This window comes from Tyto alba, unplaced genomic scaffold (assembly GCF_018691265.1).
Source record: "Tyto alba isolate M040663 unplaced genomic scaffold, T.alba_DEE_v4.0 Super-Scaffold_14, whole genome shotgun sequence".
NCBI classification, from domain to species: domain Eukaryota; kingdom Metazoa; phylum Chordata; class Aves; order Strigiformes; family Tytonidae; genus Tyto; species Tyto alba.
In genome coordinates, this window is record NW_024881276.1 from 20749689 (window position 1) to 20776352 (window position 26664).

At 35.5% G+C, this 26664-nt stretch overlaps 1 protein-coding gene across 1 annotated transcript in view; it reads right to left on the reverse strand.

The window, feature by feature from the left end:
- Positions 1-26664, reverse strand: part of CFAP47 (cilia and flagella associated protein 47) — a 341806-nt gene that overhangs the window by 183060 nt on the left and 132082 nt on the right. The window contains exons 41-45 of the mRNA XM_042788270.1: positions 23811-23887; positions 21466-21611; positions 15883-15991; positions 14774-15000; positions 6538-6718 (exon numbers count right to left, since the gene is read on the reverse strand). Coding sequence (XP_042644204.1) covers positions 6538-6718; positions 14774-15000; positions 15883-15991; positions 21466-21611; positions 23811-23887 — 740 coding nt within the window. The remainder of the gene's footprint in view (positions 1-6537; positions 6719-14773; positions 15001-15882; positions 15992-21465; positions 21612-23810; positions 23888-26664) is intronic.

The following is a 26664-nucleotide window of genomic DNA, read 5'->3' on the forward strand; positions in this document are numbered from 1 at the left end:
AAAAGAGATTGTAGCCAGAAATTTGTATACCACGGTAAGGCAGGTGACTCGACAATGCGACATCTGCCTCCGGACTAATCCCAAAAACGCCCCCAAACTAGAAATGGGTCAGATTGGGAAGGGCAACGGGCCTGGGCAACAATGGCAAGTAGATTTTACAGAATTACCAAGAAAAGGGGGGTATCGATATTTGTTGGTACTGACTGATACCTTTTCAGGCTGGCCAGAAGCATTCCCTACTAGAACCGCTAAGGCTCGGGAAGTAACTAAAGTACTGATACAAGAAATAATACCACGATTTGGGGTTCCGGCAATCATATCCTCAGATAGAGGACCACACTTTGTCTCAAAAGTAGTACAACAAATTAGCCACCATTTGGGTATAGATTGGCAGCTTCACACCCCGTACCGCCCTCAGTCAAGCGGTCAAGTGGAAAAGATGAACCACTTAATCAAACAGCAAATTGTAAAATTGGGGCAAGAAGCAAACCTGACATGGCCTCAGTCCTTGCCCTTGGCCCTTTTACGCATACGGACAAGGCCAAGGGCAAGGGAAGGGCTGAGCCCCTTTGAAATTTTATATGGACAACCATACGGGGTACAAAAAGGAATATCCACACAAATTGGAGATGAAATTATGAGCTCCTACATGGTGGCGTTAGGGAAACAACTCAATAAGATCAGAAAACATGTAATTGGTATTCGAGGTAGAGGGTTGGATGGACCCGTACATGATATACAACCTGGGGACTATGTATATGTTAAGTCTCTTACAGAAAAAAACCTTGGAGCCACGGTGGGAAGGGCCATTCCAGGTGCTGCTCACGACGTTCACAGCCATCAAGATTAAGGAATACTCGGCCTGGATACATCACACCCGAGTGAAGAAAGCCCATAAATCTCCATGGAAAGTTACCCAAATTCAACCAGGAAGATTACGCTTCTCACGATAAGTCTGATAATCATTTTTCCTTTAATGTATAGTCAAAGGTTCAGTGAACGGCCATGGTCCCGGGCCCACATTGGGTATACTGGAAGTATGGGGATAGGCAGCACACACACGACTCTAAATTTGGCTACTACAGTTATACAGGGGATAAATGTGAGCTCAAAAGAAGAATGGAATCACACCTATCAAGGAGTACAACAATTGCAGGGAACATTGGGACAAGAAATTAAAATAGGATGCAGAGCAATTAATGAGTCTACTCACTGGGCAGCAAAACAGATCACAGTAAGAACACGTATGGAAACTGGGGAACCGGGCGCCCTTTTAGCAAACCAAGTCTGTGATACAACAAAATCAGATTGTTGGTATAACTCTACTCTTAACCAATCAATTTCCGTAGTATGTCTCTGGGTCAAGGGGCAGCCGATATTGGGATTATCCTTCAGATTTCATATAATAATAAACAACGCAACAACAACACCAACAACTGAGAAGACAACCAGCACAACAACAACAGCGCCAGACACAACTCAAACAACTCAACCCCAAACAAAACCAGGGCCTAAGATTTATGAAGTTGGCCCATATATGATTAGGAATGTGGGCCAACAACAATTATTATTTAACCCAGATTGGTCTCTTAAGCGTGTTGAATTGATAATACAGACTAATATCTCCAAAATCCAACCAGCCTGTCTTCCTTTCGTAGAAACATCTTTCAAGGGCTGGACAAGATAGACACAAAAACAAATGCACCTTGAAAGCAGAACAAAAAGAGATTTAACTGGAGTATTAGGAACGGGGTTGGGAGTCTTGAATAGAATCGATTCAGAAGTATTAATGAACAAGTTGGCCACTGCAACAAGTGATTTAACAAGGCTAAAGCAGCCTCTGCAGTCATCTTTGTTGGCATTGGGAACTAGTCAATGGCAAGTCTCAAAAATATTGCCAATATGGGAAAAGAATGAGGACCAAGATCACAGACTAATACTAGATGCACTTAATATGGCCCAGAATAATGTGTCTTTAGCTTTTAGTTGTATACAGGCACAGTTATGGCTGCAGGCAACCGCTGCCTTGATCATAAGGGAAGGGAATGAAGGAATTTTTCCAGTTGAAATCCGAAAGGCTGTTTGGGACGAAGCTACCAATTTTGAAAGAAGATTCCAATCTTAGTGGACTATGGTGAATTTTACCTATGACTCCACTACTAACATGGCTACTGCCTTTGTGCTCACCATACGTAATGCTACAGTTTATGTAATCCATCCCATCATCGCATTAGGGTTGAACCATGAGGATACAGTGCTCTAACCTTCAGAGCATAGAGCATGGGCCCGGAAGGAGAATGAGAAATGGCAGACTGTAAACGTGGAATCTTGTATTACTCGAGAACAACAGGGGTTCATCTGTGAAAGTAATACAATTGACACCAGAGACATATGCCTTAACACTGAGCAAAGTATCTGTCACTTCGAAATTCACCCAGATAATAGTAAGAAAACTGTGATTATATATGCTGGTCAAGGCTGTATATGTTTAAGAACCGCTTGTGTATTGGTAGAGATAGATCTTGACAATGTAACTTTGTTTACTGGGAATCATTCTAATTTCTGTATTTGTAACTTTGTTAAGATTACTGGGTGTGACTTTGTATATTAGGCACCAGTGGTTTCCCACCAGTTGATAAAATCTAAAATCATAAATTATCTCGAATTATCACCTACACCTATTGGAATGAACCTTACATTAGTAAGGCAATTGATTAAACATCAAGATTTGTTAGGGATCTTGAGAGAAATTCAGAGAAACGGAGAGAAAACTTTAGTTACTATACACCATGATACAAAAGAAATAAACAGGGTTTTGCAAAGAACAAAACAAGATGCAAGTCACAACTGGTGGGATACTCTTTTCGGCTGGTCGCCTTCTGCAACAAGGATTCTTAACATTATAATACACCCCATTGTGATTCTACTAGGTAGTTTAGGAATTTTATTAGTACTAACCATCATTTTGTATTTATGGGTCTGGAGAATGTTTAAAAGAATAACAGCGATGCATGAGGCTTTATATTATTTGGGGGATTGCTGAAGTAAAAGAATTTACTCAGTATAATAAGAAAAGGGGGGATTGATACAGGGCCAAGATAGGAACAGGGGATGTAAGGGTTAACATGAGAATAGCAAGAAGGGGATAATAGCAAGAAGGGTATAACAAAAGAAAATAGTTCAAGGGAAATAGTTTAGATAACGGTTAACTGTCTGCTTAGTGAGCAGACAGTTTATAAAACACGGTGAGCTCTCTAGGCTTTATCAGTACCAAGCCGGTTGGAACTAGACCCACGGTTTGGACAACAGCCAGTAAGAAACTGAGTATGCGCAAAACCTGGGGTCACAGAGCGGACAGGAGGAAGAGGAGCTTGACTTCATCCCCAAAGACCCCCACGACCACCACCAGAAGACACTGCGCAGACTCAACTAGGAGGAGATTATGGAAATGCTAATTATAATACGAAGCGGGGATAGGTGTTGAATATGTATAGGCGTATTGCGAAATATTATGAATATGTAATCATTTGCTCTATAAATCTTAGGTAACAGCATCATACGTTGGGTACACAATAGGAGGAGTTATCCCCTGTGTACCTCAGCGCTGAATAAACATACCTACTTTACAATCTATCAGATTGTGGAGTCTATTTCCGCACGTCAGTTTGGGTTTTGATTAGGATGTCATATTGGAAGTAAGGTAAACATATTGTATTCTTTTTATCTATTACACCTGTAATACTGCCAAAAATGCAATAAGGTTATTTAACAAGATCCATTTTACGAGCAAATGTGTTCATTAGCATTGATTTTTACCTTCTACTTCCCTCTTGGCAGAGTTCTTAAAATACTGGCTGGAATCTTTTCCTACTACTGCAGTCTAAGAAATTCTGATCCAAGGATCGATTTTAGTCAGTTTGCTTCCACCTTTGTTTTTCTTCATAAATCTCAGTACTCTGTCATTTCTTCAGGGAAGCAGCTACTCCCACCCTAAGGAAAACTACCACCATGGCTAAAATACTGCTTCTTCTTCAGATCATGAAGTTAAAATTTTTGGATGAGACCAGTGTTTTGCCTCCATCTTCAGGAACACCACCTGGGGACTTCTGTCACAATTTTAGATTTTCTAAGAGCCTGTAAATATTCCTGTGTTTCCCCATTAGCACAACAAATACATTGACTCAGACAGCCCTGTCTTTGTACTGAACACATCTTTGTCTGTTATCATGTTATCCGCTGCGTATCTCAGATTCCCTTTTCAGCTGTTCCTTAACTCACCACCTCTCTAAATTCATTATCAAAGCCCCATTTAGTTTTCTGCATCATCTTGACATTACTGCTCCCTCATGCAACTATTTAAGTGTCCTAGAAAGAAAAAATAAATATCAAAAAGATTGTGTTCACTGTAATATGATTTAGTTTCTGATTTTCCATTTCTTATTTCCCTCTTTCAGATATTTTTATAATTTCCTTTGATGGATAAAGAAGCAGTAGGAACTAACAGTAAAATAACCACCTCCTTACTGCAATGTAGTTTCTTCACTACCTTTTAGCAATTAATATTCTAAAATTTTCAGATACACTCATTCACATTTCAACTTTAAAAATAATCTGAGAAGTTGCTAAGCAACAGTGACCTGCCATCTGGTCAGTTAACAACCTTTTTTCTAAGATCATGATGAAGGTCTTATTATGTCGTTATCAGATTTGTGTGTGCAGATTTTTCTCTCTCTCCCAGCTGGTATTCCCCTCTTATACAGTACAATCCAAGGAATGCCCTACAACACTCAACAAAGACATTACGACTTCTTTTTAGTTTACCTCTACATCAATTATTACAAACACAGGCAATTATTTTCTAACTTGACAACAAAAGGATTTTAACTATGATTTAAATATCCTGTCACTCAATAAATGTTTCAGCCTTCAATCTGTGATACAGCTATTCTAAAACTTCTACTGACTGATAGTTCTCTATGCCCTCATCAGGCTAGTCTTGCTTCTAATACTGCAATAACTATTGTCATCTTCCTAAAAACATGTTTAGTGACACCCTAACATGTTTTACAGCACAGATACTGTAATCTAAGTAGAATGAATCTGTAACAAAAAGATTGCTGTCAGAGAAAAACAAGAAATTCCTTATTTTTATTCTAGAAAAGTAAAAAAAAAACACAAGGGATACACCAAGTATGAAAACAAACATACACTATGAAAGTACATGACTGATTCCAATGACACTTGGAGATCTATACTGCAGAAACATGCAGAAGGACTCTACTGATCAAGAGAAGAAGCAATGAAAAAAACCTATGGATGAACTGACTATAATTCAGGCCTTTACTAAATTTCCTAAGAAAACTACTACTTACATTATAAGTAGCAAAACCAAAAATTATTTGTGCTGTTATCAGATACTAGTGGGACATTACAGTAGCTGTGATATCACCATGCACAGATACCCTAGCAGGTAAATATAGACAAAATTTTATCATAGAATCATTTAGGTTGGAAAAGACCCTTAAGGTCATCAAGTCCAACCATTACCCAACACTACTAAGTCTACCACTAAACCATGTCCCTAAGCACCACATCTACATGTCCTTTAAATACTTCCAGGGATGGTGACTCCATCACTTCCCTAGGCAGCCGGTTCCAGTGTTTGACAACCCCTTTGGTGAAGACATTTTTCCTAATATCCCATCTAAACCTCCCCTTGCGCAACTTGAGGCCATTTCCTCTTGTCCTATCACTTCTTACTTGGGACAAGAGACCAACACTCACCTCGCTACAACCTCCTTTCAGTTAGCTGTAAAGAGCGATAAGGTCTCCCCTCAGTCTCTTTTTATCCAGGCTAAATAATCCTCGTTGCCTCAGCCACTTGAGATTTTTTAAGAAATGCAACCTATATTAAGAAATGAAAACCTATATTTTCAAATAAAGCATAAGGAAAAAAAAAAAAAAAATAAAAAACAGCCAGCAAAGAAAGGATCAAAATAAAAGCCAAGCAAAAAAGAAAGTAATTAAGATTTCAATATGGCATTTCAGATACTAGAAAAAATAGAGGCAACAGAGATTGACCAAAGCTGACAAGATCACTCTGAAGGCTAATACACAACTTTTCATTGATCAGGAACAGACAGAAAACAACATACAATTAGTTGACACCTCCCACTGGCTGACTGAGGAGAAGCAAACAGTATAACTGGCACAATTTGAGCACAGACCAGTGCTGGATGAGAAATTCCAGTGAGAAATGAGCACAAATAAATCATAATCAGTCAGATAAACCAAACTAATTTATCTTTTAGAGCAAGTTTCCTGTGGTTGTGTGGCTTTGAGAAAACCAAGGGCAAGTGGAGAGCACTGTTTTGTGCTAGTAAGATAGAACTCAGGTAGTGATGACAAAGACAAGGTTGAGGATTTGATCAATAGTAGAATGGAGAGAAAGATCGTTTTCTGAACCTTTTTAGGAAAAACTTAAACATGCATATTATCTCCAAAAAAAAAAATTCATATTTAACCTATTATTCTTACCTGGGTCCTGATGTGAAAGGTCTTTTGCTGATGGAACTTTCAAATTAATTCTGCTTGATGCTAATACTGGAATAGATAACTTCTCAGGAACCTCAAAGAATTCTTGCATGCTCACTTCTACACTGTAATCCACATACCTCAACTCTGGGGGGAATTTACGAGGTTTCAGGAGTGCATGTCTCTGCAAATGAAGGAATAACATATACATATGAACAATCATCTCATAATAATGTCACGTTAAGAAATGTCAAATTATACTGGCTTAAGGGTATAATTCTAAAATTGAATTGGTAATTAGGCAAGTAATATAGAAATTGTTGAGAGATCCTTCCAAATAAAAACTGTCTTGTACAATTTTTTTAGACACCATGCATCTGAAACATTCACTTAAGACAAATGTATTTTGAGATTTACAGTAAAACCACGTCCTACCCAGAAACTACTCTGCAATTGTGGCTTATATGTATTCAAGGAAGACAAGAAAAAGGGAGAAAAAACATGGAAAGAAAAATATATTTTATATCAGATGTAGACAGATGTTTATTCTTTTACTTCATAAAGTTTCTGAAGAAAAAAAAGTATGAAAAGAAAAATTATGTTACTATTTTGCAAGAGATAACTATATAGTTAGCTGAGCTACTTTGATACTTTAACATTGAAAAATATATTTTAGAAATCAAAACATTTAAAGTTAATTTTAAGCACAAATAAGATCCTCCTCTTGATAAAAAGCATTGCTAATCAATACCATGAAGCATATTATTAAAGGATTAGTATAGTATGTAAAGGGAAGATCAAAATAGGCACTAAACTTCTTATTGAACTAAATTTGACTCCTGTAAGATACCATTACAGGAATAATGCAATGATTTAATATACTACTTGCTCAAAATTGCCATTTTCAATCCAGTAACAGTATAACTACAATGCTCGAGATTAATTTTAAGTTGAACAAATTCAAAATATGAAACTAGTCACATCTTTTTTATAGACTAGTCTTTGAATTAATGACTACTGCAAATCATCTTGAAGCAAATCTAGGGAGGAGGTAAATACAGAAATATACAGGTTGTGCTAGGAAAACTGGTTTATTCTCAAAGCCTGCTGATTTAAAATAATACCAGGACAGCCAGTGTCACAATACATATTGCAATAGGACAAGTAGTGGAGATCTATTTGGGAATTCAAAAAGACAATTTAAAAGGAAAGCTGATTGTTCTTAAGGATTACTATTAAGGATAATATTGACAAATTACTGTTCAAATCAGCTGGGTTGGGGTTTCGCTTTGGGTTGGTGGTTTGTTTCCCCTTTTTTTTTTTTTTTTTTTTTTTTTGTCTGTTTTAATACAAGCTGACATTCTCTTGTTGGTTTTAGAAAGCAGACATACATTCTGCCATTGCTTTGTTTTGCCCATTAATCTATCCATCCAAAGTGTTAATATGTGGTTAAATACAAAGTACATATGGAATTTGGGAACCTGTTAAGCTTTAGTTGATAGTATAATTTGTTTGCACAATAAATACAGAAACAGATTACTATTCAAGATTCTAATTCTATGAAGAACAACTAGACAGATGTATGTGACTAAAACAATACTTATAAAAACAAAAAGTTAACATAGTTTTTTTTCTAATGTATTAGAAAAAATACCACAGAAGTGGTGCAAATATAATTTACAGAAGGGGCAGGAAGAATTGTTATGTGAGTTGAAAACCTGAACTCAGTGTTTATTAATTTCTATCATGCAAGAATGGAAGTTCACTGATAGTACTCTCCCTCTCTCACACACATACACACAAAATAAATTTAAAAAATCAATAGGTGCTAATAATTCAGTGATATATTAACAGCAAGTTCTATTTCTCTCTGATAGGACTGAAATGATAGAAGACTTTTCAGTGGGAAAAAGGTATTTAATTTTCACTTATAATGGGAAGTTCCAAAACAAAATAACTACATGTATTTACCAGTTTAAATTTGAATTTGATCTTCTGCATATTAAAATATAACTTTATACCTACAAATGATTTTGGTCATTAGATTACTTTCCAGCACTGAAATAAAAATCCAACATGATTTAAAAGTTTTGGGAAGTTTTAATTGACAAAATGATCATAAGATGACCTTTGGTAGAGCACTGAACACATTTATATTATCCTGAAGAGATATCTTATGATTTAAAAAAATCACCAAAGTACTTTATTTTAAGATCCTTGTTCATGCTCTCTCATTTTTAAGGACACGTGAGGAAAGACAGCTAGTTAGTTCATTGCCTATGAACATTTCAAATATTTGCTGGTACCTTGTCAAACAGTAAAGGATGAAGATATTTTTTATGAGAGACAGTTCTTTTTTAAAAAGTAAGAAGAAAATCCTGCAAACACACACAAGACTAAACCCTGTTGCCTCAAAGGGTAACCTTTCCAAGAAAAGATAAAATACCCAACACAATGCAGATAAAAGTTGCAGCTGCTCTCCTTCTTTTTAGCATTTTTCAAGGCAGCGAGAGCTAAATGGAATTTAATATTTTTTAACTATCATTATCAATTGCAGGTCTAAAGCTGCTGTGCTACAATAAGATAGATTCCAACATGTACTACATCAATGTAATAGTTCATGATAATCCAAAGTGTGGAACTGTTATCACCAGTTAAGAGCAGTGTTTGTATTCAGTTCCCAGGATTAATTTATTTTTTAGAAAAATTTTTCAAAAAAGGATTGGAAGGTATATAAAGCATCAGAATTAAACCTAATATTTTTCAAAAACTGATTTTCCAAGGTATTTTCTTAGATTTACCATATGCACTTTCTATGTGTAAAGGATGGCAGATTCTATTAGTGCACTGAGCCACCTTACTCTTTACTTGTATATTAGTGTTTTCCAAATCCTAATTTAGCCCCTTCCAGGAATTAATTAATGAATTAATTAGTTAGAAGACCTTCCCTTCAGGATCAACTTCTAAAACCATTCCTCCTGAATAAAAGAATTTTATGGTCTCAATCTTTCAGGATCCCTGTGATCAATCATGTTTGCCACCTCCCTTAATCTCATATAAAAAGATAAATGTTGTAATATAAAAGACATTGGTCCCACTCATAAATTCAACAAATTGAAATCTGACCACAGCTCCTTCTGTGAAAAGTTCATTCCCTTTCAAAGATGTTTAATGTAACTTTTAATTACAGTATCTTCTCTCTTCAAGGACACCATGATACTTTCAAAAAAACCTCCACCTGTATTTTTAAAAGCAAACTGTTCAAACTGAGTTTACAACTTTCCCATAACCACATGGAAGATTATAAAATCTTTCTTGAATCCTGGGGGACTATGAAGAGCACAAACTTTGAAGATCAGAGCTGGACAAATGTAGGATCAGATTCTGTCACATCAGCCAAGCAGCAGAAACCATAGCTTCAAGTGCACAAAGCCTCTGCTCATTTTCCATTGATCAAAACGAAAACTTATCACCACCACCATGATGTACTAAGATAAAAATACTCAGTGTTGCTTAGCCACATGGACAGCAGGATAGAAAGAAAATGCAGTGTCCTAAGATCTGGAACATGGCTAAGGATACAGAGACCTGTTGTGCAAGCTTCTATGAGCCATGCATTCAAAGGAAGGCAAAATGGAGCCTATGTAAATACTTTTTAGAAAGCCTTAGTTTCGGGATTCTTGTAGAACAGGACTTCTCTTTCTTTCCTATCATAATGTCTAATTATATAAGGAGATTACTGTCACATCTGACTATGAAGAAAGAGACCTGTATCTAGAAACTGGGTCTAATTTGTGCCTCTTTAGGTAGATTCTAGAAAACAGGAAAACAGAGGCACGTTATTTTGAATTTCACTTCACTGACTGCAAAATCCTTTCCCTTGCATACCCAAGTGAATGAATTCTTGTCATTCTGTTATTTCCTTCTTTTTTTTTTTATTCACTTCCCTCTATTTACCACCATTAACAACTTCAGTCTAAACAAGTTATGTTCTTCCACATTCTCTCCGCTTTCTTTCTAGATACTCTCTTTCTTCTCTTGTTATCTGTGTTCACTTAAACTTCCCACATACAACTTTCTTTTATTTTTCACTAACAAAGGCAATTTGTAATTATTCACAGTAATGCCATTCCCAACCTTAATAGTGGCAGAGACTTACATCATGTATTCCCTTTACTAATACCTAAAAATATTTTAGGAGGAATCAAGTTAATAAAATACTCAAGAGGTAAGAAATTAACACTATTGTGTACTTATAAAATAAAAATCAAAACTTTCCTAATATTTCACAGTCAGAAATGGTCATGCAGACAAGTTGTTATTCAGTTTCTGGGGGTTTATGTCTTGTATGTATTTATAGGGTATATATTAAAAGAATTAAATAGCACAAGGCTACTGATTTTAGTCTCTCATTTTCCTTTAAATATTGAGTTCTACACCTTTGGATTCCTATTGCTTTTGCATCTGTCCTGGGTTGAGTGAGTGGTGGAGTTTTTCGGTGTCAGGGGAGGGGGCTATTGGGGCGGCCCCCTGTGAGAAGCTTCTCAAAGCTCCCCCAGCTCCACGTCAGCTCCACTTCTGTTTGGGAAACTGAGCCAATCGGCTGCACCTCTGCGATAACGTATTTAAGAAGGGATGTGGTGACGGGCAGTCGGACTTGTGAGGAGGAGTCGCTGCAGCTGCTTGAACACCAAGGTCAGTGGAGGAACGGAGGAAGAAAGGAGGGGGGAGGTGTGCCGGAGCAGAGACCCCCCTGTATCCTGTGGTGAGACGGCAGGGCAGCCCCCCCTGCCACCCATGAAGATCTACGGTGGAGAAGACACTGATTTGTGGCCTGTTGTTCCTGCTCAGATGATCAAGGTTCTGTGCCCGAAGAAGGCCGGGGTCTCATGGGAAAAGGTAGCCCCGTTGCTGTAATTCAGCGCTGGGAGGATTGCAGCATGCGGGGGAGTCCCACACCGGAGCAGCTCAGGAAGGGCTGCAGCCATGGGAGAGAATCCAGTCGGAGGAAGTTAGTGACCCATGACGGAGCAGTGTGGGGAATGCTGCGGCCTGTGGGAGGAATTCATGTCGGAGAAAGTTTGTGGAGGACTGTCTGCTGTGAGAGGGGGACCACGATGGAGCAGGAGGAACAAGTTTTGGACACTCCCCTCACCGAAGATGAAGGAAGTGGCAGCACTGACTGCACCCCCCATTCCCTGCCCCTGCGTCACTGAGGGAGGAGGTAGAGATATCGGGAGCAGAGCTGAGCCCGGGAAGAAGGGAGGGGTAGGGGGAAGGTGTTCTCAAGATGTGACAATGCTTCTCACTGTCCTACTCTCTTATGTGTTGTTAGTGTCTGTAATAAATGTATGTTCTTTTTTTCTTCCCTTAACGAGTCTGCCTTTTGCTTGTGATCATAAAAGGGGGATTTTCCCCCATCCCAGTCCTATCTTGAACCCCAAGCCTGGCTCTCTGTCCCTTCTCATTGCCGGAGGGGAAGGGAGAGAGAGCTGCTGCATTGTGGTTGGCTGCCAATCAGGCCTAAACCACAACAGCATCCTTGCTTCCTGTCTCTTCATTACTTAATTTCTCTAACTGCTTTATTAAATTCTGATGCTATTTGGTTTCAAATTTGTTTATTTTCTTAATTATACCAAAGTTTAAGCACCAAAAAAAAATTCTTTAACAAATGGTTCGGATTGTGTTGGCAGTAGAGTTTACCTTTGGGGCCAGGGAGGGAGATGGCAGGTTAACTACTTAACTTTGCTGCTGGTAAGTCCTTCGGTGCCCAAGACTATAAAATAAACTATTAAAATTCTGGTTTAAGCAGAACAGTTTAATGAGCCGATTTTAACCTAATTTATAAAGTAAAATTTAGGAATAAAGATTTAACTAATATTCCTGCTCCTTTCCATTGAATGCCCATTTCCAAGCTCCTCAGACTTGTTGACTGTCAATTCTGTACTGAGATTGCACACTATCTAACACTGGCTCAGTAGTAACACCATTTAGCACAAAAACCCAACAGCATAAATAGGTTCTGATCAGCACAATAACTTTTATGGGAAAGAAATAAAAACTCATTATTTTTTTTAGTAATTCTATTCATTATAGTCAATCACAATAGATCTTTGATTCTTACAGCAAGGAAAAACAATAAAAACACTGTACAAAAATAGCTAGGACTTTCAACCATGCATATAGATGGGTCGAGTAAAAACATAAAGCACAAGTTACTAAACCCACATATCCAGGTTGACTTCAAAAATACAGCCTACCTTTCTTGCTATTTTCTGTGTGATTTAAGTAATCGTGAGTAAAAGGTACTGTTTAATAAGAATGGAAAGCATGCAATTAGTTAGTTAGTTATTCTTTAATTTGGCAGGAAACAAATGGACCAAGTATTAATAACGTAAGGGCATTTTCCCTTCTGTCCATCCATTATATAACACAATTAGACCTGCAGAAAGTGAGTGGAAAGGTGGAATAGCAATAGAAGAGAGAGTAACAGATCTTCAGAGATTCTAGATTTATCTCTAACCTACAACATATGTTCCAAAGTATTTCATGAGTCTAAATAATTCATCAAATCACAGGAACTGTGGATGGGATCTTTTTGGTGGTGGTGGTGGGGCAACTTACACAGTGAACCTAAACCCATACTTCAGCTCCAAATTTAACTGCAGAACATGAGCCTCCCTCAAAAAACGTTTCTTCAGTAAATGTCACCAGAATTTCTATACTGTCACTTTTATACAGATAATAAATTAGAATTTATAACAAAAACTTATTAGGATCACCTTTCGGAATTTAATCTGCATAGTGGTTTACCATACTGACATATTTTTAATGTGTAAAGTCTTCTACATCAGTATACAGCAGAACTTCTCCATTTTATTTGTCATAAGAAATTATGAGACTTTCTGTACATGAGGCAAAATACTTCTTTCTTCATATTAGTTTCACTACTCACATGATAATTTATTCACTGTTAGTATCCATCATTATGTGTTTTATAACTAATCTGATTGTCCTCCACTCCTCTATGATACATATAATTTTAGAACTCAGATTTTAGCATACCTAGTGGTACAAAGAGTGTTCCTATTATGTTCTGTCTTGATTACATCCACAGCTTCAGAGCAGTCAAGTTCTTCATCAAGTATTTGCTAAATGACTGTGGTATTAAGGGACTTCAATTATGAAAAATTTATAAAATATTACCACAGTAGTGGATTAGTTATAATCCAAAAGAAAACTATTTGAGTCTAGATTACATGGTTACATTTCTTGTTCCACTACAAGCATGTTACAGATTAAATCTATTTATATTACTTTTAAAATGTATCTGTAAACAAAAGGCATAAATTTAGCAACATCAAGAGACCAGGGAAAATTCTCTTCCTCTTAGTACCGGGAATCATGTTGCAGTGATAACTATACTCAGGGAACAGTCTAACTGGAAAACTGGAATAACACAGATGCCCAGCAATCTGTGAATCTGAACGTCAGGTTCACAAGGCAAATTAAAGCCCACAGTGCAGCCATCATCCATAGAAGGTTACATTTGAATTCTACATGAGAAAAAATCTTGCTTATTTGGCAATACTGTTATTATAAAATTATTCAGGAGTACTCATTGAATGTTTAACAGACTACCTAGGGCAGACTTTCTGTTTTTAGATTCTGAAACCTTGGGAAAATATCTCTAGGTTGGAATGATGTATACATAGGGAGCTACAGCTTATGAGGAAGATTTGTGGTTTTCCAAAACCATTTTGTATTGATCGCAAGACAAGAAAAATTCTTTCCTGCTTTTGGATTTACAATCAAAGTCTATTTTTTTTTTTTTTTAATAAAAGAAAGAAAAAAAAATTCTGTTTGAGAATTTTAATTTCTTACATGTGCATAAGGAAAGATACTAATACAGATATACACAGTGTATGAAAACTTTTTCAATCAAGGGGTGTTCTTCACAAGCTAACTGAAGTAAAATCATAATGCTCTTTTTAACAGCAGCGAAGATTTCGTAAAGGAAAATGTGAGGAAGCAGCTTCAGAATAAACATGTAAAATATTGCAGTGTCTGAAGGGAATTATTATTAGTAACTGTCAGATTACAGAATGTGTGGGAAAAAAAAAAAAAAAAAAAAAAAAACACACCATAACTTCACACTATTTCCTGAAACTTAAAAAATTCAGTCCTACAAATTGAGAACAACTGAATAACTGCAGTAATAGATAACTGTGTTTCTCACCTCTACTCTGGACAGCCCTAACAATGCAGTTGCAACTCGAACACTACTGCTCTGCAGAGTCCCTGTGATCTTCCTTCTTTCATATTCAACAGTTGACATCTGCTGTTGTGCAGCAATGGCCAGAGCCTTCTCTCTTGACTCATTGATTAATGGAATCCTCAGATTTTCTTCAAGAATCTGAGCAAGACCACATTTCAGATGTAAAACTGGCTTTACTGAACTTGGACCTGTTAAGTAGGAAAAAAACAAACAAACAAACAAAACACCTGTATTTCTCAGCTGCTAGAATAACTGCATAGAGTATTTAAAATCTCTAATCTCCAAAAAGCTAGAATACAAAATTCCTTTGATGTTTAGTTACATGCTATTACTCTAATACATGCTATTTACTCCAGTAGTAATTTTTTAAAATTATTTTTAATCACAATAGGGAAATAAAAACTAGCATATGCTGAAATTCAACCCAAAATTTGCTTTAGATAGTTAATAAAAAACCCCAGACTTTCGTGTTACTACTATTATGACAGTAATGAAAGATTTAAAAAGTCTTTCCACTACCTACACAACACAGCCACTCTTTTATCCCTCCACATGGTTGCACCTACTCTAAAAGAAGCCACCAACAGTTATTACAAACAATAGCTACACTGATTCTGAAATAGGACCGACAGCATTTTATCACTGGCTGTTTGAAGACAAAACTATTCGATTGACTGTCAGATCATAACACCACATACAAAACTCAAGTGTTTTAAAACCAGAAAAATTCTAGCTAAAGGTGACTTGTCCTCATTCATCTGGCTACAAACTATATTCTGAAGTATAAGAGACATTATGAAAAAATATTTATGTAGACTAAGTTGAAAACAATACAAGAAAATTGAAGAAGATAGCTAACAACCACCTGCTGCTCTGAAGAGAATGAACTGGACAACATTAAAAGAAATATCTGATAGTTACACTGTAATATCTTTCTTGCACTTCATTATAAACAACTGCTTTTGCCAGATGCATTTAATTAATTTCAAAAAAATGCATGGGGACTAAAGGATATTTGCAAAAGATAATTATTTGCTCTATATTACTCTTCTCCCTTCTATTCACTTTACCTTCTAATGTACTGCTAACATGCAAAACATTGGGACTATCCATTGGAAGCAATCCTGAAGGCAAAGGTATATCACCTGTTCCCTCCATCAGGTATATGAATTCTCCAATCTGAAACACAAGAACATACACATCCACACAATTCAGAAAGTAGCTCATGCAGAACAGAAAGCAAAATATTAAAACTAAACCCAAAGATATCCTAGTAACTCTTAAGATCTGACTTGTGAAATAATTTACAGATTCAGGAGACCCATTATTTTAAAACTGTTTAAATAAAATAGAATGATCATTTGAAACCCTTAGAGTACCTCTAATTAAGAATATTAAATCTGAAAAGTCAAGAAATTTCAATTAGTTGAATCCTTTCCAAATCGTCATAAAATTTAACTGAATGAGGACACCCTGACCCATAAATACAGCAATAAAGTGAATTCTAATTATGTGCTACAACTATATATAATTTAAACATATTCACTAGCTTACTTCATTGCTCTTCACTGTTAATACATTTAAAAAAAAATGTTTAGAATAATTTTGAGTCAGTAATGTTTTTCTAGAAAGCAAAAAAGAGCAGAAGTCAAGACAGGTTAGCATCATGTACAGATTCTCCACTAAAAAGAAATAAATTTAAGAAATCTTAATTATTTAATCAAAAATAATGGAAAACCTACAGAAGCTTGAAAGTAAATATAAACATGACCTAGAACAAAGGAAGATAGTAACCTGTCATAGAGAAAAGGACAAATTAATTAGTAGAGAAATAACGCTTTGAAAAATAGATGAAACAAAAAAATTAGGTGCAAATGAAAGAAAATGTGCTTTTTTAAAAAATAAAATTCACTAAAAGTACTGCAAATTACAAAGGCCACAATCAGAATATCCCAAAACTAAAAGATATCTAAATTAGGTACCTACATATCCATGTGAACTAGGCAGGAGGTTTAATAGTTACATTACTGTTGCTTTTATAACTTCATTTCGTTTACCACTTTTTTTCAACTTTAGCTTCTATTGATTAGAAGGTAAAAGATCAAACGTTGCTGTAACTACTGATACAATTTTCACAGAAGGTCATCTCTTTATTTCCATAAACCACATTCTGTAAAACTCTGCCCTAAATAGTATATTCTGTCTTTTATTCTTCATTCCAGATATGAAGGAAATAATTTACTTATATATTTTGGTCCATCTGCCAATCAATGCAATATTTTCCCTTTAATGTTGGTCAATAACATAAGACAACCCTGATTTTTAGTTTACTTTTATATTTCTGTTAAGGCTGAAAACATTGTAATTATGTTTCTGACCCAGCAGAAGGAAAGCTATTCAGCTTTGAGGGCATTTTCACCCCTTCCTGGATTCAAGAGTTCAGGCAAATCTTCTTTGAGAAGGATTAAATAAACCTACAGCAAAATTGGTTTCATGCACACAAACTAATGGCCACTCCTGGGAACTAATTTAAAGAGGAATTATTCCTGTTTGACACAGTGATTTGGCTCCATAAGGACCGTTAACAAGCTCACAGCATATACAATCAACTTAATGAAGGTAGTGGTTGCTAGGATGCAATTTTACTAACAATTACTTTTCTTGTCATTGCTGACATTAATATGCTTATAGGTAGGAACAAACTTCCCATTTCCCTCTTTGCTTCGAAGAATTCTTGTTTTTTGATCTCTATAGAATGCAAATCCTGTTTTCCTTCTGCTGAGGTTTTTCCTGATGCTTTGGAACAGAATGGCTATTTTACTGTATTTTGAGAGTTTAGCTAGTATCCCCATGGTTTTAATGCTTTACACTTCCATTTTCCATCAGCTGCAAACAGGATAAGGTTTACTGTTAATAAAAATAGCTAATAAAATAGCTGTTGAACTACCATTAGCTATTTATCTAACCCCACTGCTAACTGATATTTTTAAAAAATATATAGCTACTAGGAATTTGCATTTCTCCATGCAAGTCAGTAATTAAGAACAACTGATAATAAAGTGTTCTCTTAATGAACCATTTAATTTTATATTAGACATTTAGCTGTGAAAGTCTGGACTGACACTCATAAACTACGACTTAATCACTAGCATGATTGAAATCACAGGTTGTTCACATTTAAATCAGCTCCCAGAAACAAATAGAAAAAAAGCAACCCAGTTATGTTAACCACTATAAAATTTCTTCTCTGAAAAGATCTATGATAAAAGTTTGAAGAATGTCAGTTTCAATTTTTCTCAAAAACCATAGAAATATTGAAAAAAATCATTGAGAAATGTTATAAACTACTTGTGTTGCCATTTCAAACCTTAGAAAGGTTAACATACAGACTGTTTCAAAACAATTTAAGCAACATACTTCAGTAGGCTAAGAAACTTGAATCAGTGTATCTTCTTGATTTTATTACAGATATATACTTGATGCAATGACAGATAGGATTCCTAGTCAGATCCAAGTCTAACTAGTGATTTGAATCTCAGTACCTTCTTCACTGATAGTAATGAAGAAGTAGTCTTACTCTGATCACTGTTTTGGTCCATTTGACAAAAAGGGTAAGAAAGAGGTAGGAAGAAATTACAGCAGTGCTAAATGAAATTATTTATTAGATTATATACAGCACAATTCCATATTTGAATGATACACGTCTCATCACTGTATGAGGCCATTTGATCATCATACTGCATGGTAGCTACACTCGTTAATTAGATGATGGTATGATTGAAATACTGCAGCCATATACACAATATATAAGCAAGTCAATTTCTTCCTGTGCCATTCCTGTACAGCTCTAAAATCAGGCTAAGTATCTTGCAGTTTCGCCTTTCCCTAGGAGATTCACCATACTCTCTTACAAATGATGCAATTATGTGGATGGGACTTAATTTTTCTAACCTGAGGTGTTATATATCAAAGATTTTGCACTTTCAGCAGCCATTAAATGCATCCCCCACCTACTCAGCTAAGCTGAAAGGACCAGATGTTACAGAAATAGCTGTCATTCAAGACATAACAGTGGCTTCTCTGAGGTATTAATGCTTCCAACTATGATAAGGTCAACTAGTTCTTTGTTAAGAACAGTGACTTAGTAGCTAGGTGTCTAGGATTTTCTGTATCAACACTGGAGGCAACACTGGGGCTGTCAGAAATGTTCTTTACCCTTTGCACCTGAAGTATAACTGTCCCATAGCTTTGATGACATCTCTTAATTTGCTTTCATCCCATTAACAGGTCTTCATTTCCCTTTGTTAAATTATTGCATATACAGGCTCTATACCTAATGTAGAACGAGCCTTCTCTTCTCAGACAGGGTATATGCTTCTGCTTCTAATAAACAAACAGAGAGAATGCCAATAGCAGAGGTTAAAGAAAGAATATAAAATCATAGCAAGTAAAAGAAGAGTCTTCTCAGATTTGCTCCCAGAAAAAAAGTAGGTTAGGGTCCTTCCTCATCTAGAGACTACATCTAGATATTTCATTGAATAAAACTGACAGACCTAACCTGAATGAGTTTGACAAATTTCTTTTGAACAAGTTAATTTTAGCATCCAAAGTGTTCTATGATAGCTGAGTTACATAAGTTCAACATTGTATATGAAAAAGTGTTTCATTTGGTTCACTTTGTATATCCTGTCACAGTTGCTCTATTAACTTTCTGCAAACTATTCATAATCTTATGCACCTGTCATGTCCTTTAACAACCTCTTTTTTAATTACAGAAAATTATTTTTTTTTTAAGTCTCTGTCTCTGTAAAGAAACTGCTACATCCTTATGATCATCCTTGGTTCTCTCTTTTTTACCCTTATCCCTGTTACATATATTTTTTGCTGGGGTGACTAGAACTGCACACAATATTCAAGATGTGTACACCATAGCTCTTTAGAAAGGTATACTGAGGCTTTACATTTTTGATGTCTATTTCTTTCCTAATAATTTCTCTTTTTGAATGATGCTGAGCACTAGATTGATTTTTCATTGAACCATCCACAAAGATCACTATCCTTTGACATGGGGACATTCATACAGCCTCTTTGTGGGCGATTCCCTACTGTCAATAAGGCATAATCTCACTGTCTTACCACAGGCTTTGACAGACTATCTGTCTTCTACCTCTCCACTAATTTTCAAGAAACTCGAGTGAACTGTACACTCTTTGAGACTTCTAACCGTATGGATTGCTTTCTTAAAAAATGGTAGGTGATGTCAAATATTGAACAAGGTCAGATGGACAGGCTTGGGCAAAATTGCATTAGTCTTATTTTCCTTTAAAAACAAGGAAAAAATTAAGCTGGCCAGGTGGCATAACCAAAGTCCTGGTTGAAAATTTAAAAAGCCCACCAAATATACAAAGACTAAAAACTAGCACAAGTCTCTTGTTCTACAGTAATGAAAAATATGGAAGCTGAGAATGTGCAGGACAAAAAGAATAAGTCATTTAGTTTTGGATGTATTACAAATCATGAAAATGTGACAGAGAGGCAGATGTATCGAATTGCACAGAGTGAAAGCTGAAACGCAGAGGTAGTATTATGAGAATAAGAAGTAGAATGAAAACCTTGAGATTAACTACACATAAAAGAAATTAGAAAAACAACAGGGTGTTGAAAAACATTGATAGCTAGAGACAAAACACAGAAGAGAGGTTAAAGAGGTGAAAAGGTAGACTAAAGACACCGAAATAAGAAGATTGTGACTATTGGGATAAAGGATTACAGGAATATCAAAGAAGCTCAAGTGCAAATTTTAAGCTCTGAAATTTAGTTAAAACCAGGTCTTGGTAATTTGATTACATCAATTTCAGTTAAGAATATATGGCAAAACCCAGGCTACATGAGTCAAGAGAAGCTGAAGGATAATGGAGTATGTATTAATATACAATCTGTTCAAAAATTTTACCTGCATTAGTGAAAAGGACTGAATGGAATCTAGAATGGCAGAAAAATTTAAAAAGAGACAGAGCAAGGAAAATAATTATTCTGGTTTGACAGCATATCCTAGATACAGTGATAAATACAACGATAAGTACAGTACCGTATACACTTTATCCTTTCCCTGCCTATGTCTCACCCAAAAGCATTATTCTTGCTACCACATCAAGACAAATTATTTAAATTCTATACTTGTTTTGAAGCTAAATTGCCTAGAGAAGCCACCTAAGTAACATTCCTTGCAGTACTATTTGTATTTGTATTGATTTTACCATGAAAAGTAACTTGCAGCATTTCATATAATTCTAATTATGTGGAGATAATATGGCAGTAAACTTTGATTTAAATTTCTTAGCTGAAGCCTGTAATCTTATGGAAATCTCTGACCAACTTCTTAACCAATATTTTCCTCCATGAATAATAGGAATATTGTATTTTAAACAACAACAAAAAAAATAAATAGAAAATATTTTAATTTCCAAAAGTTACATATAGATCGCATCTTTATAATTGCATATGTGTACAAAAACATTACCTTAAAACATATACATAACCAATTTCTATATTAATTTACCCTATTCACACATAATTGGCAAACATACCCTGTTTCTTAACTGACTAGGCTATCACAGGAAAAACACTCACAGAACCAGTGGTTCAGAACTCACCAGTTCATTAACCAGAATGACAGTGCAGTAACGTTTTTCCAGATTAAAGGGAAGGAAGTGGATATCTAAGCCTGCAGAACTTCTCCCTTCCAAGAACAGTTTTTCCACTGGACTGAAGAACTCATGCAGGAGGCTGGATTGGTCAGCTGTTAAAATAAGTTTAAACAGTTGTTTAGATACAATAGCATGGGTTGTGAAATAACATAGCTGCCTGAGTTTAAGTACAAGGGTACTGTATACAGTCTCCTGTAGTAGTTGGTATTTAAGGCACTCTTGTAATCAGTAATCAGTATTTATGGTTACACTTCTGTAAATGTGCTGCAATATTGCATGCTGTATTATTTAAATACATTTTGCTAACTACTCATGTTCTTATTCTGTGCACTGAAACAAAAGCAAGGAAAACAGTTTTCACCATCAAAAACTTTAAGGTTGTACAGCCTATAACCAAATGACTACTGTCAGAAAGAAGAATACAGTTTACTACTACTTAAACAAGCAGTCTTGCTCTCAGTAACAGTAACTACATTATGTTGTAGTCTGAATTCTCCAGAATGGACAAAAACTAAGTACTGGCAAGCTTGCTTTCTTTGTGCTGCTTTCACGATAGTATTATGCCAAGAAAGTGCTTTCTTCGTAAGACGCTAGGAATGTTAGAGTTGAACCCAGCAGTCTCACCACTTCTCACTGCATGTTTTTCATCTGCTAAGCATATTCTGACAATGCAGATCACCTTAGAGCCAGACATTCATTCAAGCTCTGCTGGCTAGCTTTCTAGGAATTTCAGCAGACTTAAGAACAGAAGTGAAGGTGAAGGCAGAAGAAATGAGTGAAGATCACATAAAAAACCTATGCCAAGCTCTGGTCAATTAAATAGAACTGATTCACCCCTCAAAACCACCAAGAACCAAGCTAAAAGAAAGGCATAGTCACGACCCATCTTTTCTCTCCATGGTCCATATTGTTTTCCAAACAATAAAAATATGATTTTCCTAGTATTCATGCTTTAACCAACAGTTAAGTTTTACATGAATTTGATGTTTCTAAAGCCTACATAAACAATGACATGATAAAAAGCAAACAAAAAACACCAGCAGGACTGCAGTCCCATTTTTATCCCCCATAAAATAGGGTAAGGCAGCAACTAATTTTTTATTAAATAAGGCACTAACTCCCAAACCTGTCTCCTGTTCAAGTGTTCCCCATTCAAAGTATGTCAAACAGTGGAGCAGACTGATTTAGTTTTCTGAGAGTCCTCCCTCCTCCCTTTCTTTCTGGATTTTGTAAAATTAAAACAATCGCCAAAGAAGTAACATTTCATAAACAATACAGTAGTTTGTTGTTTTGGTTTTTTTTTTTTCAGTTTTCTTCTTTTTTATTGTGGTTGCTCCAAAAGAAGAAAAAAAATTCCTAATTCCTATTGCTCTCCGCTTAGGACTCTTGACCCTTAATAGTACATGTTCTCTTAGGTCAGGGTGTAAAACATGTACAGAAGAATCTTGTTTAGGTTTTGTTTGCCATGTTATTGAGAGAATGAAGGAGAATTATTGTCAAAGTATAAACACACTTCTACAAGAAATTAAAACAAAATTTTGTTTCCTAAAACCTGAAATGCCACCAGAAATATCTCTGGAGCTTCAATCTGATTGAAGCCATAAAAACCTTTGCAAGCTATTCACAAATTAGTAAAACAGTTGTACCCAACTTCATTTCTTAAGGTATATACTTCTTATATTTAAGAACTGTGTATTAGTTGGTATTGTTAGTATTGTTGAACACTATACGAGATAATCAATATATCTAGAGGGCTAGATTGTTCAGATTACAAATCTGCTTTCCATATGACCTCACAGAAACACAACAATATTTTCCAGGAGGACAAAACTAATTTGATAAGGCCATCCTCTGGATTTTGCTCAAGTGGACTGGCAATAGTGTCAGAAAAGGCTGTAGGACATTTTAACAGAACTTTTGACTGACGTTCCATAGCAAATAAGAGCAAGAAATGCACAATCCCTGTTGATGAGTATTTTCAAAAATAAATTAGCTGTAAATGCTCCACACCAGACTCCCATGAAACCAGCTCATGGGCCCTTAAAAAATGAAAAAGATTTCTTTTTTTTTTTTTTTTTTTAATGGTAAAAACATTAGGACTATAGTCCAACCTTAGAAATTATTTCACAAAATTAAATATATCAGAAGATAAAATCTCCTATAAATAATAGTTACTGAGCATATCAATGAATAATAATTACTGAACATACATTATATATCAAAATCTTGCTTATGTAGATAATGTAATTTCTACTGTAATGACACAAGAGGTATTGTACAGAGGTACTTACAGCAGTTTAGGTTGTTCTCTTCATTTGGATCCTCAGGTAGTGTACTATTTTTAAAAGTTGACATGCTATTTTCAGAACTAAAAGGAAAAAATAAAAATGAAAGCAATATTCTAAAGCTGGACATTTCTATTCCTAAACTTCCTTCCCCTTTTTATGAGTAAATACTAGAAAAAGCAAATGTTTTCAAGAAAGAAAATTAAAAAACCAAACAAAAGTAAAACCACATTTTGGAACCATCTACCTACCAAAAAATGTTAAATACCACCTCTTCCATTTATCTTAGTAGTCGTAACTACAGCAGAGCCAGAACATGGTCCCTTCAATTAATCAGTACAATATCTCTGCAATAGTCTTATAAGAAAATGTCCATGTTAAAAAAAAATAAAAAGAACTATGTTTTTCCAGTCAAAAGCATTCCTGCCCCATAACACTTTTGTAGGACTTCAGTCCCAATTCTTCTCTTTATCATTTCAGTACCCTATGGGGATAGGCAAAGAATTGTTCCCTGGTACATCAAGCAGCGGCAAGGCCTGAATTCCTCTGATGCTCTCAGTTGTCTTCCATTTAGTATTTCCAATTGTCCCCCCATAGAAATACATCTAAATATCTGCAAACCAAATGTTCAGATACTTTGTGATCACTCTAGGATTTGCATTCATAGCCCTTGTGCACATGTCTTTAGTCTGCTGCCTCTTACAGAAACTGATTTGCAAAAGTATCACTTTTCCTTTGCCCCTTATCGGAACATACTGCAGAGTCTAGAACTCCTCTTATCTAAACTTTTTTTTTAAGCCCAGGATTTTTTCTCTAGTTCTCTCTTCCTTCTTTCTAACTCAACAGTCTCCTCTTTCTAGAGGAGAAATAAACATTCTGCTTTATTCATGTTAACTCAATATTGAGGTACCATCCTGAGAGCTAACTGAATCAATTCACTTTTATCTGTCTACCTAGGGGTCAAAATACCTTAACATAACATTAACATTTAGAAACAATAACAATTAGACATTTAAATTTAAAATTTTTTTAAACATTAGTTGTAATTCCAGGCTATATACTTGTATGTTATAGAATATTAGATTTTGCGTGTGCGTGTGATGCACATTTCTAGGCAAACATTTTATGTTTCTTAGCTTAATTAGAAAACACACCAGCCGGTCATATATGAAAAAAAAAAAAAAAAAAAAAAAAGAGAACTATCTAGTAAATGAAGATTCTAGGCTATGGCTTTGGGTTACTGGAAACCTTGGATATACCACTAGTCATTATTGTAGAGTCAGAATTTATGGCTTAAACTCTACCCTACTTTAAACTCTGTTTCCAGTACCATCTGGAAAGGAACTCCATCCAGCAGAAGGGAAATTCACATTTTAACTACTCATCAACGATAATTCAGGAACAAGGAACAATCTGGCATGGAGGGCAGGAAGGCCCAACTGGCTGGAAGCAGGAATGCCAAAGGCAGAACTCCCTCTAAGGTGGTGAAGTTTCCCTTGCTAAAGAGGTAAGAAATTATGCAGTATTTGTCTTGTAGCAATGGATTGAGGAATGTAAGTGCTCAGGAGCCACTTTTTGTAAACAGATCTGTTGCTGAGGGATGAACCAAACACCTGGTTAAGACACCTGACACTGATGCTCACAGAGGATTGGTGTTGGTGCTGGTGTATACGAGGAATCAGTTCATGTAACATTTTTGCAGACTCCTTTTAGAACTGCCTATGGCGGTAGGTATCTGCCCAATTCATTTGTTCATTAAATCTTTGTATTTAAGCACAAATGTGTGTTTAATTTGACTCATGGGGTACAATAAAAATTCCCCAACATCAGTTCAATGAATGTCAAATAAGACTAACAAATCCCATTTTTTGTTTCCTTGTTTAGGCCTGGAGAAATACAAGAAACCCAACTCCTGTGCAGAGCTCCACTGATTTCAACAGAAGTCTGTATTTATGAGAGGGAGACACTACCAAATCCTAAAGAAGGTTCAGGCCTTAATTGCTTCCATTTCCTGAAATACAACACTGTTGAAATGTTCTCTCATTTCAGTTTTTCCAATTAAAATGGTAATAGTTTTATTGCTACTGTTGGTGTTGTTTATTGTTCAGTGCAACTGCAGATTTCTGGCCTCAGAGACATTAGTATTTCACCATGTAAATTCGAAAATTTTACCTGTGGGGAATATTATTTTAAATGTAACATATTGTGATTGCAATTAATTATTCCTCTTTTCCCTTCTTTGACCACTTAATAACCTGTATTTTTACAAATAAAGAGAAAGTAAACTGTGGATCTTGGTTGGAAAGACCCAAGAAGTTCATCACTTGAAAGTTCACTTTTTCAATAGTAAAGTAAATGAGAGGCTCATTGCTTTATAAAGTCCTATATTTAACCCTTCCTAGACAGTAAAGTCAATAGAGCATTAATAAGATATATTTTTTTACCTTATTTTTCATATTTCATTTATATATATTCTTAAATGTGGAGACTTTAGTTACTTCATAGAGTATGAACAATTGCGAAGACTAAATTTTAAAATCTGCAAGTCAACCATTTGAATAACTCCTATGTAATGTGACATAGTATCACCTTTAAAAGATGTCTTATAATTTCTATTTGGAATGTAAAATAGTAATGTTCTGTGTTTTGTACTACTACACCACAACAGTAAAAATTTCTCTAAATAGTTTAGAAAAGTTTATCACTAAATGCAATTTCCTAGTGTAAGTATTTGAAATAAATACCTCTATTCTTCAAGACACACTATTTCACTTTAAATCACATGCATTTTGGTAAAGTCTATAAGGTGCTTAAATAATCTCACTATGCACCAAGATTTTAAATGACGGTGCATATACTG